Source organism: Limulus polyphemus, unplaced genomic scaffold, assembly GCF_000517525.1.
Source record: "Limulus polyphemus unplaced genomic scaffold, Limulus_polyphemus-2.1.2 Scaffold1530, whole genome shotgun sequence".
In the NCBI taxonomy this organism is placed as follows: domain Eukaryota; kingdom Metazoa; phylum Arthropoda; class Merostomata; order Xiphosura; family Limulidae; genus Limulus; species Limulus polyphemus.
Genome location: NW_013667140.1, coordinates 98,343 through 116,965, shown reverse-complemented (window position 1 = coordinate 116,965; position 18,623 = coordinate 98,343). Strand labels below are relative to the sequence as shown.

The 18,623-nt window shown below is 36.0% G+C and overlaps 1 protein-coding gene across 11 annotated transcripts in view; it reads left to right on the top strand.

Moving 5' to 3' along the window:
- The window catches only part of LOC106463959 (calcium/calmodulin-dependent protein kinase type II alpha chain), a 149,934-nt gene that overhangs the window by 58,177 nt on the left and 73,134 nt on the right, over positions 1-18,623 (top strand). For 10 of the 11 annotated variants that reach the window (XM_013924050.2, XM_013924051.2, XM_022391600.1 and 7 more), the window contains exon 4: positions 15,357-15,411. In XM_013924050.2, the coding sequence (XP_013779504.1) occupies positions 15,357-15,411 (55 nt within the window). Of the gene's footprint in view, positions 1-7,627; positions 7,716-15,356; positions 15,412-18,623 lie in introns of those variants that run through there. The other variant, XM_022391602.1, reaches the window with a different exon arrangement.

Here is an 18,623-nt window from a genome sequence, read left to right as displayed (position 1 = left end):
AGTGGTGTCTGGGGCACTGCAACACACCACTTTGGCCTTGAATTCCTGTAGATGAGTGGCCTTGGGTTGGCCCCCCAGGGTCAATCGGCTGGTCCACTTGGGCTAGGGTCAACTGAGTACCGGTGCTGGGCGTTCTCAACGGGTGTTGTGGACATCGTGTCTGATGCTAATGTTTGGGTATAGTGCTCACGAAACCCTGACATTGCTGCAGTGTCCTTGTTTGACATTGTAGTGCATCCCCTTGTAGGATTCCATGGCAGGTGGGGTCAGTGGGTACTGAATCCTTTTTCTTAATTATGGATTCCCCCAATACAAATGAAAAAATAGTAAAAACTCCGCTTATTTGTAAACGACCACGCCTAGAAGACTCTGCACAGCAGTCTCCACCACAAGGTGGCCCTGTACCTCGCTTTCTGATCTTACATTCACTATATGATAAATCTTTAGGGCAAATGTCCCCCTTTTTTATTCAGAAGGGCTTAGAGGGGCTGGCTGGCTCTCCAAAGTCAGTTAAGAAACACCATTTTGGAGACATCTTGGTCAAAACATCCACAGCTAAGCACAGTGAACTTCTCTTGAATTCAAGGGCCATTGGGGATATACCCATTGAGGTTACTCCCCATGCTTCCTTGAATTCATCACGTGAAGTTATTGTTGAGAGGGACTTGAAGTCTATCCCCGAGTCAGAGATCCTCGCTGTTCTCTCCAGTCAAGGAGTTTCAGCTGTTTGACGGATCTCCAGTTGTCAGGATGGTATTATGGTGCCGACCTCAGTTCTTATTTTGACATTTTCATCACTACGTCCACTGGGCGCTGTTAAGGCAGGTTATTTGAACTGTAAGGTACGGCCCTATATTCCCAACTCTCTCTGATGTTTTCAGTACCAGCAGTTCGGTCATTCAATGACATCTTGTCGTGGTTCTATGACGTGTGCTCGTTGTGGTGGCAAGGACCACAATGCCTATGAATGTAAACTGAACCTGCACTGTGTTAATTGTAGTGGTTCCCACCCCTCTTGCCCTAAGTGGGTGGAGGAGAAAGAGGTACAGCGTTTGAAGACTGTTCACAAAATTTCCTATCCAGAGGCTTGGAAGCTATTGTTCCCTATTCCATCTCGGACATATGCCACTGCACTACGCCCCACGGCTACAGTGGGAGTGCAGACGGACCTTTCCGTGTCTCCATCTGAGTCTTTTTCACGCCATGTGAGAGGTCTTCTGCCCTCCATGGTTAATAGAGTTGATAGGTCTACGTCGACTCCGATCTCTGTCCCCACTATTCCTTCCAGTGACTGCCTGGGTCAACCTCCTCGGGCACCAGCCTCGGTGTTCGTGTGGGTCCTTCTTTGGCCCCTAAAAGCAGGACAATCATTCGATCACGTCCTCAGTCATTGGATTCTCACACTGATGACAGAGATCTGCCCTCTCGATCAAGGACAGAATCCATGGAGGTCGATAGACCTCCCTCTAGTAAAGAAAAATGACGTAAACCGAAGGGTTCCCCACCCTGTTCTCCTAAACATACATAACAATGGCCACTTTGATACAGTGGAACTGTCGAGGTTTTCATTCTCATCTCGATGACATTAAGGCCTTGATTGACACGCAGGAAACATTCCTGAAACCTGCTGATACAGTCACCTTTTGGCAGTTTTCTCCATACCAGAATGACAGGTTGTGTCATAGTCGGGTGCATGGAGGGGTGGCACTGCTTGTCGACCAGCATGTGCCCTCCTTATCTGTGTCCTTCGATACACCCTTGGAGGCCATAGCCATCCGTGTTTTCTTGGGTTGTACCATCACTGTTTATTCTATCTACCTGTTTCCTGGGGAGACTTATGATCAATCAGACCTTGATGCTCTCGTTGACCAGTTGCCATCTCCCTTTTTACTTCTGGGAAACTTTAATGGACCAACCCCCTGTGGGGTGGTGCTGATATTGATGGGAGGGGTTATTCCATAGAGCGTATGCTCTCGGATCACAACCTTTCTCTCTTCAATACTAGTACATATACTTATTTTCATGCACCAAGTCAGTCGTTTTCTGCCATTGATCTCTCGATTTGCTTCCCTTCACTTTTCACTCACTTCTTTTGAATGGTCGACTGTGACCCACGGGGCTGTGATCATTTTCCTATCATTATGATGGAGGTTGGCCATGGTCGATGCCACCCGACCCGAGTGCCACGGTGGAAGCTGGACCAGGCTGACTGGCCATCTTTCACCTCTCTCTCTAAACTTCATCCTGCCTTTGTTTGTCTGCCATCAATAGACGACTGTATGGTTGCAGTAACTGTCTGTATTGTCCATGTGGCAGCTCGTTTTATTCCTAAAACCTCGTCACGTTTTCCACGGTATCCTCATCCATGGTGGAGTTCTGCCTGCCAGAACGCACGGAAGGCACGGGCCTGGGATACCTTCCGATGGTATCCCTCTCTGTTTAACTGCTTTGTTTATCAGCAGGCCCATGCACATGCTCGGATTAAATTCACTACTAGCATCTCTTCTACCACCAGTTCCAAAACCATATGGAACAAGATTCGGATAATCTCTGGGAGGTATGCTTCCCATCCACTTTCCATCTTGCTCTCCAATGGACAGGAAGTTGCTGATGTCCAGAGCATTGCTGATGCTCTCGGCCACAGCTTTTCTCGTGCTTCTAGCACTTCTGTTTCTTCCCCTGCCTTCTTGACCATCAAGTCTCGGGCAGAGTGATCGCCTCTTTCGGGCTAATCGTCTCTATGATTATAATCGCCCCTTTACACTGGTGGAACTCAAACATGCTCTTCATCAGTCTGGTTGTACATCAGTCGGACCTGATTATCTTCATTATGAGATGTTGCGCCATCTTTCACCTGCCTCTCTTGCTATTCTCCTGGTTATTTTTAACCGGATCTGGCAGGAGCACATTTTTCCTGATTCTTGGCACCAGGCTATTGTCTTCCCTTTCTCTAAACCTGGGAAGGATCCCAAGATTCCTTCAAATTATCGTCCCATTGCTTTGACTAGTTGTCTTTGTAAGGTCCTAGAGAGGATGGTTAATGCTCGTCTTGTTTGGTTCCTCGAATCGAACATACTCTTCTCACCCACCCAATGTGGGTTTTGTCGACAGGACTCCACCATGGACCATCTGATTCGACTTGAAACGTCGATCAGGGAAGTCTTTCTCAAGTAAGAACACCTTGTTTCTGAGTTCTTTGATCTCGAGAAGGCTTATGACACCACGTGGAGGTATGGAATTTTGCAGGACCTCCACTCCTATTGGTTGGTTGCGTGGCCATCTACCCATTTTTATTTAAAACTTTTTACTGAACAGGTGATTCCAAGTCCGTGTGGGTTCAACTCTTTCCCGTTCCTTTCCACAGGAACTTGGAGTCCCTCAGGGCTGTGTCTTGAGTGTCACACTTTTTAATGTTAAGATTAATGCTATCACTAATAATCTTCCTCCGACTGTTGCAATTGGGCTTTATTTTGGTGACTTCCACATCTCGTGTCAGTCGTTTAACATGAGGTTTATTGAGCGGCAGCTTCAGACTGCCCCCAATCGGTTGTTGACATGGGCCACTGCAAAATTTTCTTTTTCCAAAACCGTTTGCATGCATTTTTGCCGCCAAAGGGGTCTCCACCCCGAACCTGAGCTCCGTCTCGGCAATGTAGTTATTCTTGTGGTCCCTGAGGCAAAATTCTTCTTTGACTGTTAGCTTAGCTTCATTCCGCACATCAAGCAACTACGTGTCAAGTGTGCAAGGGCTTTGAACATCCTCAGTGTCCTCTCTTCCACCTCTTAGGGTGCAGATCGATGTTCTATGCTCAGGATCTATCGTGCACTGATTCGATCCAAACTGGACTATGGATCTTTGGTCTGTGGTTCTGCCAGGACCTTGGTCTTGAAGATGCTGGACCCCATTCACCATCTGGGGCTTCGGCTCTGTACTGGAGATTTTCGCACTTCTCCAGTCCAGAGTTTGTACACTGAGTCCCACGAACCTCTTCTTCACCTCCATTGTTTGCAACTTTCTTTACAATATGCTGCCAAGCTTTGATTGTTACCACGGCATCCCACCTGGGATTGTGTCTTTCTCCCAGGATGTGCCATGCTCTTTTGGAACAGACGGTCTGATATTCCTTCCTTTGGCCTTTGTATCCAGGTGCAACTGGCTGAATTGGGTCTGGCATTGGATGACATTGCTGTACATCTTCTTTTTCCTGAGCATCTTTCAAGCCATTCTTCTCTTCCTATTTACACAGATGGTTCGAAATCGGGTGACTCGGTAGGTTCTGCCATGGTGTGCTGTGGCTCGGTAGTTGCTCGCAGGATCCCCTCTACAGTTTCTGTGTTCACTGCCGAGTTGTATGCTATTTCTCTTGCCCTGGATCATATGGAAGCTATGCAGTACAGTAATTGTACTATTTACACTGATTCTCTTAGCTCTCTACTGGCCCTGGAATCACTTAACGTTAGTTCTCACCCTCTTCTTTAACAATCTTCCCAAGAATGTATGACATGACTGATAATAAAGCAGTCAGTCTGTAATTATTCAAATCACTTTTATTTTCTCCTTTAAATTATAGTATAATGAACATTTTTAAACGTCTGGGAAAATAACTTTTTTCACTGATATCTTAACTAAATATGTTATTACTGGCATCAGTTTTTCATCATTATTTTAGATAATTTCAGCTGTAATTTTATCTTTTCTGTTTTTTAAGAGTTTATAAGTTTTTTAAATTTCATATTCATCTATTGGTATTAGATACATTGAATTTACAGATATGTTAGTTTTATACCATGTTTCATCTAGGTGATTGGGATTAAAACAGTAACAGCAATTTTTACTTATTACAAATTACACAATTCATTTGTAATATTTGTATACAATTTGAGTTGGCCAGTAAATTTAATATACTTATTATTTACTGTAATACTTTAAAAGTTTTTAGCACATTGTGAATGTCTACCTGTTATTTCATTTATTATGTCCAACTGTTTTTTTTATTAGTTTTACTATGAATTATTTTTGCTTATAGTAATTTCTTTTAATTTGTTTTTTTAAAGCTACTTAGATAATTTCTATAATTTTCTAACTCATTCAATTCATTATAGATTGGCAATTTGTCTTTTATATTTCTGTACATTTTATTTCTTTGTTGAATAGATTGTAATAATCCATTTGCTATCTATGGTTTTAACTTCGCTGTTTATTTTTACATAGCCTGTAGGTGATGTAATCATATTTTCTAATTTTATAATAATATCTTGTATGCATCTTGTATATTTAAACTTTAATAGTTACTAATGAAATCATTTTGTTTTATTGTTATATCATTCTTTTTGTAATTTATTTTTGACATTTCATGATTATGCAAATTATCATAATTTTTATAAATAGTTTTAAGTTTTTAATTAATTTTCAATGCAATGGTAGAATGGCCTGTTATTCTAGTTTTTATGACTGCTGTATGTTTTATCTGCATTTTATTGTTTTCTAGTAGTAGTTTGTATACAAGGGTAAAATTCAAAGATAGCCAACATATTTTTATATTATTTAACATTATTCTCTTCAGATTTAATATTTATATTTGTATTCTACATTGAATACATTTTTCATTTTAATTTGATTTTAAAATGTTTTAATTGTTTAGTAGAAGCTTGTTTACTAAACTGGTAAGACCTATAAATTGCTACAATATTGAAATTATTTTTATATAAACAGTACATGCTTACTACTTCATCTTTTAAAAATTCAGTAATTACTTCTTGTATAATTATTTCACTGCTTAAAAATATTATAGCACCTCCAGATTTATTATATCTAATTTTATAATATTTTTCATATCCCTCTGTATTATATAAACTTACATTATTCTTTTTCTCTCCAAGAGGCAAACGACAATTAATTTAAATATGAGCCTGTTCCATATTTTTGATTTTTATAAGGGCAAGAGGGTCATGTGTTTTATTTTAATGTTTTGTAATGCACCTGATCCACATACGGGAACAATAAAATAAACCAACTGACAGTGACACATCAGCAAAATTACATATATGCATTAAGTTCGTCAGTTTTCAGATGTTTATTTACGCTGTTAGGTAAACTTCATTCTACATAATTGATCACCTATCTTTCCAGCATGTTGGGAATGTGTTTATTTTCTCTAGTCTTTTTGTTATAGAATTTTTTGTACTTATGATGTATTAGTGTTGCTTCTTAATTGGAGCTTAATTTTATTTTTGAGACAGTATAGGATTTTATGCTTAGCAGTCTAATTGTAGGGAAGCTATAAAAATAGCAGAAACGCCGCCCTAAGGGCGGCTGTTTATGCTAAGTAATTACTAATCGTAGTATTCGTGCCTCATTGAAAAAAAAAAACAAAGAAGAAAAGTGAACATATTCTAAAAAAGGATTTTTCTGGGAAATACCTCACGAGAAAAGTGTTCGAATTGTGCTGGTATAAACTGTAATGTTTTTATATATATTAAAAGTGCTACCCTTTACTTAAAAAATAACATTTTTAAGAACTCCATTTTTTAGTACTATATTTACAAATTACACCAATAGATATATAAACAAGCCCTCCCGTACAGACCTAGTGAAATTGTGTTCTTGTTATGAGGATAGCACTTTTATTTAAAATTCAGTTCTTTGATAAAGAAATGGTTGTTGCACATACCGTAATTCATTTTCTGTTTGAACCGTGAATACCCAAAGTGTACGATTTGTTTTATGGATTTTTGTTTGTGGTGTCATTCAATAGATGACGCCACATTGTATTTATTATTTCGGCCACATACAAAGAAACATATATACACGCTACGTACATGATAGTAAGATTGTGATTTGTTTTCTTTAACTGTGAAAAGATTATACGAGTTACATCAGACTCTTATTTCTGTCTGTAATGAACGTTCTATTTAGAACAGATTTTGTCACTTATCATTAATATAGGTAACCTGAATATTTTGAATTATTTCATTATTTATTTTATACACTGGTCAAAATAATTAAGGGATAAACATAGTTTTCTATAGTCTAGCTATGACACATGTAGATTTATTTTTAGGCAAAACAAGTGCCAGGTGGCCTATTTATTGTGTGATCTGACTTGCATATTTTATTTGAACGTTACGTTAAAAGGGGAAGATTAGCAAGCAACTGGACAAACACAAGTGTCAAAAAGTGTAGTTACCACTGGGATGTAGACTCGCTCTCAGGCCGCCAATATTGTTGGCCGAAGACCTAGAAGGTTAGACCATTGTTGACGACTGCTGTTTGAAAATATAGGCTTCAAACAACTAAAGACCTCAGCTTTTTATCTGTATCAATAATTTAGAGCAGCAATGGAAAACAAAAAAGCACATTTTTGTCAGTCATTGAGAGGGAAATTTTGCCAAGCGTCTTCAAAAAGTAGTAAAAAAGTTATTGAAAGACTTTCTCATCGTCCAAATTTTCGCAACCTCAAGATTTATACGCAGTTTAAATGTATTCATTTATTCAACTAAGCATTATATGTACTACATAGCGTACAAAAATGGAAAACGAGCAAATTCAACAGAACATGTATTCTTCTGTCCTAAAATTTCAAACATTGTATCCATTTCAGAGTCATTTTTCTGCTGGATGTGAAGAACCACAAGCATCGCGGTGCTGCTTTTTCGCATGAAGTTGTGTATGCCTGATTTGAATCGGGCAAACATCTCTCTCTCAAAGGAACAAAGTATGTACAGCAACTTCTTTTGTTTTTTCAGGCTCGTTACGATTATCACATTTGTATTCAGTTAGTCAACCAACATTTTTTTTGGCAAACCCCCTCTTTACTATAGCATAGATTATAGGCAGAGGTAGTAGTTTCAGAGAGAACATAGCAACATCCGCATATAGCTGTCATCCCACTTGGTCCCTAATATTACTTAATCCTACTACAGAAAGAAGCACCATCCGGCGGAAATGGTTCTGTATGGGCACTCCAGTCATTTCAAGCTCAGAAATATCATTGTGTTCATAAGTGAATTCTAATGGTTCTTTTCGGAAACTTGATTCCAACACAATCTTGGGTAAAAGTGCTTGATCCTCTGAAGAACTTTATATACTGAGGGAAACCTCTTTGATACTTTCAGGAACAGAGACTTCTTGAAAGATGAAACATGTACCCTTCAATTCAGTCTTTGTCACTACGTTCAGCTTGGTGTCCCTTACTTGCTTGAGAAAATCGAAACAAAATAAAGGTGAACATCTAGCCTGACATTTCTTGAACACAAAATGCGTTTCAGTATACTTAGAACAAATGCTTCTACCTTTTCCAACTATTAATATCGTGCTTCTGTTTTGATGAGAACTAAGTTCACTAGCTGGAACTTTTACAGAGCTGGCTTTAAAAATAAGACGTACAGTTCATCGTTGTACATCTTACTCATGTAGCAATGCTTACTAACACTTGCAAACTAAAAGTGGGTTTTAGTTTCAACCCATGTGTCAATGATCTTGACAAAAAAACTCTGCACCAAAATAATAATCTTCTCTGAGAAGACTCAAGAAAAGCTGAAGGTTTCTCTCTGTTGCTAATCATAGCATATGTCTGTTTATGTGTTTCCCGTTGAATCATGCTAATTCTAAACCATGACTAGGTTTCTTTGATCAGAAAGCAATGCATGATGAAATCTACTGGACTGCTTTGCTGACACACAAATGGAGAGAGTGGCAAAAACATTTTTGAACAAAACTACACCTGGACGCTTTTCTTCCAACTTAATAAAATAATGATTACATCCAGATATGTTACTAGCATCATCCATGCCAAATCTAATGTAGTTTTCAAAAAATGATTCTCGTGTTTTTCAAATGATCCAGAGAAAAGAACAGACCATCTGTTGTTGCTTAGACAACTGGAATCAGGCCCAGAAAAGCAGTGAGGCTGATCTTTAGAGACTTGAGATTTCAATATCAATGGATTCATCATCTATGAGAGAGAGAGAGAGATCTTCGAATCTCCAATATCTTGGTAAAGTTCATCAGCCATGGAGCGCTTTATATTTTAACGCATTTGCAAATCAGATGGTAATAGCTTTTGGTATCTTAGCCTTCAACAAGTCAGTCTTGTGGTCAAATGTCACGTTAAAGCAGTGGCTTGGAATATAACAGGCAATTCCTAATTCAGCCGTTTTATTAACTCCCTTTTAGCAAAAACAATTGAAATGTCGAAGCTTGGCTGACATGGTCCATGCCTTATATACGGGTCAATGCTGTTTTAGTTCTTGTTTCTGGGAGAATGCTTTCTCGGATTCATTCGTGGTCCTATCTCTGATTTGCATGCAGTACAGTGGGCTGAATGATGCAGTAGTAGTAAACTTGCCGCGGCTTTTCTTTCATTTCACTCATCTTCTCCTATTCAGCTTGGAACGTTTTTTTATACTTCCACATCGTTCAGGTATTCTTAGCCAGACATTGAAATATAAAATGAAATTGTTAAAACATTGCATCGGTTTAATTACTCTTAATCTAACTGTAATATACTGAAGTTCAGACAGGCATATATAATGGTAATACTACTAAATAAAATTACTTTATGCATGTTTGGGCGTGATTGTCAAATTTGTTGTTTTATCTTTTATTGACGAAGATACTAACTTAATGCAAATTCGGAACACCTTTTCGTAGTCCAGATGGGAAAATCGGCAGGCTACCAATTGAGTTATACTTTCGTACATTTATCATTCATTACTTAATATTTAATTCTAAGATCATTGTTTGATATTATTTTATATCAAATTTAGAAAAGTTGCGTGTCATTAAAATGATTTAACACATGAAGAAGATTGCATAATTTTGGCAACAGACGGTGGTGTTTTGGAAATCATTCAAGTAAGTTGTGAAACCAACTACGTAATGTTGGTACTGTTGCTCTTAGACTGAAATCTTAGGGGTGCCAAATGCTACCTTTTGGTTTTGATTTAACGAATTCTAAAGATAAAATGATTTTTCGAAATGGTCCTCACATCAGAAAATATCAGGAAAACATAAATCACCAACTGTTGGAAAGTTAATCTCCTTATTTAAATTTGTTCCTAGTCACTTTTTTTTTACATTTACACATTTTCGGAGTACAGTTGTAAGATGCCCTACCTATTTACTTACACTAACTCAAATTAAGGATATCCAGAATTTTGTGTTTTCTTTTACTTGAAGGAAACACTAACCAGGTGTGTCTTGCACTCGCTGACTAACATCTCTTATCAATTTATGCCTTGACTGACTTGCTAATACTATAGGATAAGGCAAAATGCAGCGACCTTTAATAATCATGAACAAGGCTTATCTGGATGTCAGCTGGCCATCTAGGTTTCTAAGAATATCCATAACACTTTCACTCTCTTGTTCAGTAACTAATACACCGTACAAGTTCACAAACAAAGTCTCTAATTTGAAAAGTAACCCAAATATTAACCCCTACCTAGCAAAAGAAAGATAAGAAATTAAAAGTCACCAACTCGTTTTCCTGTCATCGGCATTGTTCAAAAGTAACCAATTCGGCGAACAATCCTCGAGATTGGCAACACTGAATAAACATGAAACGATCACGAACAGGTTTCATAAGGATTATCCTTTATGCTAGAAGTTAAGTGGCGTGGTTCCACTGACTCATTACTACACTCAGGTGTAATATCTCCTGGTATTTAAACCTTCAACAAGTAAGTCATGTGATCAGCTGTCCTGGTAGAGCAATGACATCCAATATAGCAGACAGTTCCCAATTTGATAGCATTAGGGGCAGCCAGCTACAAAACATATAACGCTATGCACATTGGGAGAGTGATTAGGACCAGAGTCAACCCCCTATTTCAGGGAGGAAAGAAACTCGTATGGTGGGAGTGGCATACTGACCTTTATGCTCTACGACATAGCACTGTGAATGTTATATGATATGGAGATGCAGTTTTACAACCAATGTTGTTGTCATATGCTTGTGCAGTTGGTCATAGCGTTCTACTGATGGATAATTTCACCGAAAAAAGGTCGAACGCCGCCTGGAAGAGTCACTTGTTTTAACCACTCACACCGCAGTAGTGTGTTGTCTGTCATTTAGTCAGACAGTCAGTAAACAGTAATATGATGTCTGATCAGGGATGCTTAACGTTGTAAATTGTACTGTCGTGACATCAGTAAAACGTGCGCATTCCACGAATCACGAGAAGAATTATTCACTCTGTAGGCTACAACACTGCATGACATATGTACTTCAAAAGCAAGAAATAAAAATGTTACTTTTAATTTTGGTTTTATTTACTTTTTAATAGGACGCTTTCGGGGACCTTGCGCAAATACATTTAGTAATAATATGCACCCCACTGTGCTCAGTCTTTTAGCAACTCCATGGAAGAGGAGGATACCGATCGAATTAGTTTGCCAGTACACTCTGGACTTTCATCTTACTGAATTCTGTAGAAATATTTTGCGTAGACGCTTGTTGACACGTGATTCACCTACAAGCAATATTGAACTGGAAGCAACCAGATATAGAAGTTAACCATATTACCCCAGCAACTCATTGATTCACTCGTTTTAAGCTTGCTACATCGATGTATTGCATCCATTAGTGTCCGAAATGGTCGTCTATGCCTTATTAACAAACATTTTTGATCGTTTACTGAGCTGCAAAGTGTGTAGTATCAAATGAGAATTTCTGGAGGTGGATTTCAATAGTAGACTTCTATTTTTCAGGATATCATCGTTTACCTTTTAAACTCGTGTAAAGCGACGACTTTCATTACTGCCAACGTTAACTCATTCCATAAATTAAGACCTGACATGGCTTAGTGGTTAGGGCGCTCGACTCGCTATCTGTGGGTCGCGGATTCGAAATGCTCGCCCTTTCAACCGTTGGGGTGTTATAATGTGACGGTCAATCTTATTTTTCGTTGGTAAAGAAGCCCAAGAGTTGACGATTGATGGTGTTGACTAGCTGCCTACCGTCTAGTCTGTCACTTCTTAATTAGGGACTGTTAGCGCAGATAACCCTCGATTAGTTTCGTACGAAATTCAAAAACAAAACCATACAATAATCGCATTGTTAGAATAATAATTGTCTTAACTGCGGACTAGTCTTTTCCAAATCTTAAACTTCCTTCCTGTTGTTTTGTACTTATTTTCACAACACAAAGAAATCAGAGGCTTTTATTTTATCAATAAAAAAGACAGTACATATAAAGGATTAGGAATTGTGAAAGTAGTTTGTGTGTTTCTAAATATTAGCATAAACTCATTACTGAAAAAACAACAAAAAACATGGTCAACTCCAGGTAGCCCCAAAGACTTTGAAGAGTAACAAAAATTGGAAAATGGAAAGGTCAAACAACTTATTCAACGGAATATATCATCGTTTTGCAGATACATATGTCAGAAAGTTTCTATTGACCTTTAGGTTACTTGATTAATGAAAATATTTTTGATTAGTGGTAATGCCTTTGAAATTACTCACCAGGGCGTGTTTCAGATAAATTATTCTAATTGTACGCGTATATATGTATACAAAGCTAGTGTTACGAAGTGTACGCTAGATAAAATATCCAAAGTAAAGGTCGCTCGTGGCCATTTTTCGATTATTGCATATCATGCTTTTATGTTCATTGGACCCATTAATTTTCATTCTCGACGGCACTGATGAATGCAAGACGTTTGTTTTCTGCCTGATTGTGATGAGGTGTGTCCTGTTACATTGTATAAAAAAAGTAGCATCGTCCTTGCAATGGTGTTTCAGTCTCACGCGTTCGCAGGGCGTGTCACTGAATTACTTCACGTGCCTGCATTGAGTAATTTGGCAAAATGCTGCCTTCCACATGAACCCACTAAAACTACCAACGACAATTTTCATTTATTCATGGTCTGGAAGTTTTGAAAGCATGTGTTTGTGTATATAGTTTTCCATTAGTTTTATTGCAGCTTTAAACATTCATGGAATACGTATACATATATGGGAAGATATCCGTGTAACCTATGTTGTTTCTTTCTCATTTTGGGTTCATAATTATACATAGTTCAGTAACGAGTTAATCTGTATTTGCTCGCATTGTAAAGTGACAGTTTGCCTATTAATGAATTACCGTTGACATCTTATTGGATCATATAAAACTATAATTAAGCATCTTAGATGATTAAAATAGTTGACTGAAATTACTCGTACTGCTTTTTTTTCTCACTTTAGGTCTTTTCTAAACATTTCTTTATTTATATTTCTAAAATCATCGTTATAGACACGGGCTGAAAGATATCAGCTTGCACATCCCTGTTTTATCGATTGAATATTGTGTATATAGCTGTTTGTTACCCTGCTGAACTGATTATAGCTATCAAAGCTACCATTTTGATAACTGTCTCACGTGGTTGCAGTTAAATTAATCTGAAAGTGGTATTGTCAGTGAATAAAGAATTGCAACTAGCTTCGTATTCTCAACAACTGTAAGAACTGGGTAAATTGAATTAGCAGTTTCTAATTTCATGAGTTAAACTTTCAGAATGAAACTAATGATGTCTTCTAAATGCAACCTTTCGATTGCTCAGTGGTAAGCTTGAGGGCTTATAAAACTAAAATTTGAGGTTCGAACCACCCAGTGGGCAAAGATTGGACGTGCATTGTGATGCTTTGCGTTAAAGCAAATTAATATTACCAAGTTCCAGATTTCTCATAGTTTTCTGTCTATTTTATTTATTTTTTTGCTTTTCGTAAAGCTTGAATGATGCATTAGATTACTTGTAGAAATGTTTAATGAATGATAATTACGCTCATTTATCTTATATGTGACTTACAAACGGTTTAAAGGTTTGCTTGCAATTATGTATTTTACAGAAATGCGTTGTTGTTATTTATTTAGACTCTCTGAAGCTTCTTTTATCATCTTGCAACTTGTTTATTTATATATTTAAACTAAGAAAATGCATCCATAACGTAACATTCTTTTTCAGCTATGAAATTGTTCAAAAGTACATAACACTCATAGTGACATGAACGTTTTTACGTATGTATTTTTTTTCGACAGATGACTTTCAGTTTATGTTGTGTCGTAGGTTTTATGTATACAACTTGTGCACGAGATGTGTAACTTATTTCGTTTAAATAGTTTTATGATATAATTACACAGCCTTTATATTTTCATATTTCAACGAAGCTAGAAAATTTAAAATGATTATAAGAAATGGGAAAAGTTTTTCAGTCATTTTTTGTCACACAAAATATAGCATAGAAATTATCTTTTCTCTCTGTATAATTGAAGTTTTTCTTCGAAGTGGGAATACACAGATAATTTAAGGTTGTAAAATATATGTAATATATAATAGACCTAACACAATGTCTTATGAGAAGTATAAATACTTATAATAATGTAAAAGGGATATATCACTTTTGTTCTAACAAATGGTTTCGACCACTGTCGTGTTCGTTGTGTCCCAGCCAGCCTGAAGTACTCTGAATTGAGCGAAACTTGTTGTTGTATCTGATGACAATGCATCTTGATAATAGCCATGCAGCATAGTTTTTATTGCAAAAGACTCCATTGTAAGGCTTTCATGTCCAAAAAAACACCACTCCTCTCTGCTTGCTTTCTATAATCTATCTAATGTAGGAGGAAGAGAGTTCCCAGTGCCAGTTTCAACAGTCTGATCATACAAAAATCGATAGGCACTGCATTGTACAACATGGTTGGTATGTCTTTGTTCAGAATAGCATGAATACTTCCAACTGTTTGAGTTAAATAGGTGGTATGACTGGAAGCTTTATCTTGGTGAACCCATATCCATCTTCTTGATTATGTTGCATACTGTTGCTTGGATCATTGAACTTTGTTCCTGAATTCTCAACTGTTACAAGACAGCACGTTGCTTGTGACAGCTAGAGTATGACTTATTGCGGGTCTCTTTCTGGATGGTTCTGGTATCCCAAATGGATCCACATTTCTGTTTTTTCCATTACCATTAAGTAAAATGGATATCTGTCTTGGAAATTCTAAATCCCCAATATGAACACACATTTATGACCTGAATGTACGAATATTTTACATTAGAAAGGGCTATCATATACCCTTTCCAAAAGCAATCAGTTTTTAGTGACATCGCACTATCTGTGAAATGGACATGAAATGTAGTTTGGCACATGCCTTTTCACCTTGACTTAATATATATTCAATCCTCTATACATGTATAAAACGAAGTATGCTTATTTTCACTGATTCTTAAGCTTTGGTTTACTTTGCATTTTTGAATAACTTTGATATTTATACTGTTATGTAAGTGCCGATAATTTTATCTTTCAATTGTTTATGTGTAAAAGTCATTGATTACATATTTACCTATATAATTTTTTTTTCTTTTACAGTTCGCCTGCATGACAGCATACAAGAGGAAGCATTTCACTATTTAATTTTTGATCTGTAAGTACATAGTTCAGGAAACTGACAACTACATATTGATACTACAGTGTTATATATATTTATCAATATAAGTAGTAGCTAAGGAATTTATTGAGAAAAAGTGAATTTGAAAATCTTGTGGAGTTAATTTGATTTAGTCCAAAACGTATATAAATAGATATTTGTTATTGCCACTGCATTACAAGTTATTTAATCTCATACTTATAGATTTGTGAAGTATTGTAACATTTTCAAGTTTATTTGAATTTTAAAAATATTCACAGATGAGATATGAAGCTTAAATTAAGGTATATTTGAGAGGAGAAAAATAACTTAACAGAGCTATTATGATCATTTAGATGTTTTAAACGTAGAACATTTTAGCATTGTCAGTCATTTACAGTTAAAAACTGTAAACTATATTGTATTTTAGAACAACCAGTAGTAAAAAATACATTACAACTATAGCAATATAAAGAAAGAAAAAGTAATAATAATTACAACTATAGACGACAGAACTGTTTCTTTTAGAGATGGATTATTAATGAACAAAAATTGGGAAGGCTAGTCATGTGATGTTCAATGAGACCATAGTTTTATGTAGGGGCAAAATCCCCACTAACAGTGAGGATACCCAGCTAAGGACCTAAGGCTGAATGGACATAGGGACCTTTTTGGGGTTTCCTGTCACTCATAATGAATAATAATTATTATTAATTGTAATTTTTAATGAAGATGTGTATCAGCTCTACTGGTAGAAGTTATTACATAATAGTAGTTTACTCTGAAAAACCTAACGTTTAGGTTTTGAAAATTTTCATATGACTTTTAAAGAAACAATCCCCATAATCAATATTGTTATTACTCTCAACAATCCATGAGGGAATGCCCTCACTTAGTATACCTTATGCTGTGGAGCTTTGCATTTATTTCAAATACTATAAGTAGCCCCCTGGAAGGACCAAAAGAAATATTCCAAAGTTAAGAATAATTGTGTGGTTTGACAGTAGTTTGCACTTGATAAAATGCTCTTCCATTTAAGTAATAAAATTGTGAATTTTAATGAAAAAAGAAGTCATAGGGCCGATTTATTTTTGGCTTTCTCACACATCACTGAGTTGCACTACTTTTTAATAAGTCTCTCTTGCAATTATCTCACCAAAGGACCATTCAAAAGCCATTCACATAACAAATAACTCTCCTTCTATAAGTTTATCAAACTTTACTAAGACTGCTTACTAAAATACATATAAAGGAAAGCTAGACAAGCTTCATTCTCAAATAAAAGTAATGCCATATCACTTGACAAAGTTATCAAAACTCATGGAACTTTTAGGTATATTAAATTACACAAATACTCCAACATTCCATTAAGGAATGCTACTAATATACAGTTGTTTAACACTGACAAACCAGAGCATGTGGCCTTTGTTTCTGGATGATGAAATCCTTTTAAATTACAACACAATTACACTAACTTGTTCATAGTATGTTTGCATAAAAGCCATTATTTCATCACCAATAGCACTGTTGTCAATGTATATGTAAATATAATTCTCTTTGTCTTTCCTGCATTGCCCACTGCATAAAAGAGAAAGAAGTTTCAAAATCTGTTTTGAAATTTGATAAAAAAATGTAAATTTACTGAATAAATGAAACTATCTTTGTGTATATTATTACTGAATTATTAGTTTTAAGTAAAACTCCTTAGTTGCTTATCATTTATTGTTTGTTTTTGGCATGTTTAAACTGGTTTTACCATGTTGATGTTACTGTAAAAGCATCAAGAACTACCACAACGCAAATCAAGGTTATGTGTCATGTGGGCTCAAGTTCACCAGACAAGGCATTTGATTTATGATCATAAGTAATTAATGATTTCTATGAATTCTACTACCAGTAGCAATATGCATTACTTAATTGTAGAATAACTTGGTTCATTTATTTGTAGTCCTTGTTTAGTAACATAATATGAATAATACATTTCAATCAAGTCTCACTTTTTTTTTAGCTTGTTCAAATTGCCTGTATATATGCCTTAATGTTGAGTTCCTTCCTATACAACTTTTAAGTTGATTGTACAGGTAGTTTTAATGTTTTATGAATATGGCTAATCTATCAATTTTCGTAGGAATCAAACAATTGTTTTCTTTGGGGGGTGGGGGGTATATTTATCTGTGTGTGTGTGTATATGCAGTTCATAGAGATATCTAAAAATGTCTTTTTTTATGTATTCTTGTCTGATCAGATAAAGACGAGTTTGTATATGGTTCCTATAATGGAGCTGTGTTATCCATACTATCTGATGCTTCATATGTTATGTTTGTATATTTACGAGTATACATAGCTGTTAAAGACTTATAAATTATACACTGTTATATACACCCACAATGTTATACATCATGGCTTATATACCCTACACTTACACATATCTGTATATAAAACATATAGTGACTAAATTTACATCAAATCGTCACTTGGATATCCTCTGTTATAACAGCAGATTCTGTGGTAAACTTGCTAACATTTCAAAATGTTTGGCCTACTTAGCAGGTTTAGGTTAAGCTTAATCAGTCTCTAAGCATTGATATGAAATCAGTCAAACTACAAGTTTTTTAAGATTGTATTACATAAGCATAGGGAGTGTAGATGTAACCACATGTAAATAAACATACCTGTGCTGCTATCTTTTTGTCCCCTTTGGAAAGAACTATTGGTAAAAAGGTTGAATTTTCTCATTATTTTTTTAATAATATTATTAGATTATATATTGGCACATGCATTAAGTTTTCATACTTCATATCCTATACATTGTAAAATATTATGATTTACCAATGTCTTATATAAGATATATTAATAATTTCAAAAGTCATACCAGTAAATATCATGTGGCCTTTTCTTTCTTGAACTCTTCATTGGAGTGCTAACTGTAGTACTTGAACATGTAGAAAAATATTTTAATTTTCATGGCCTAATTACTACAAGAATGGTGGCCATAGTATATACCTGAGGGAGAAGTGGGCTTTCTGTTTATACAAGATTATTCAGATGTTATGAAGAATTCAAGCTAATTTCAATCTTGCACAGAAATGAAGGTTTATTTTGAGATAATTTGATTAAATATTTCAATCCATTTATGTTATTCATAATTCAAGAAACGATATTTGATTGTTGATTGGGAGTAAAAGTAAAGACCATTTCATTTTTCAAAAAAGGGAAGTCAGAGTTTTGAG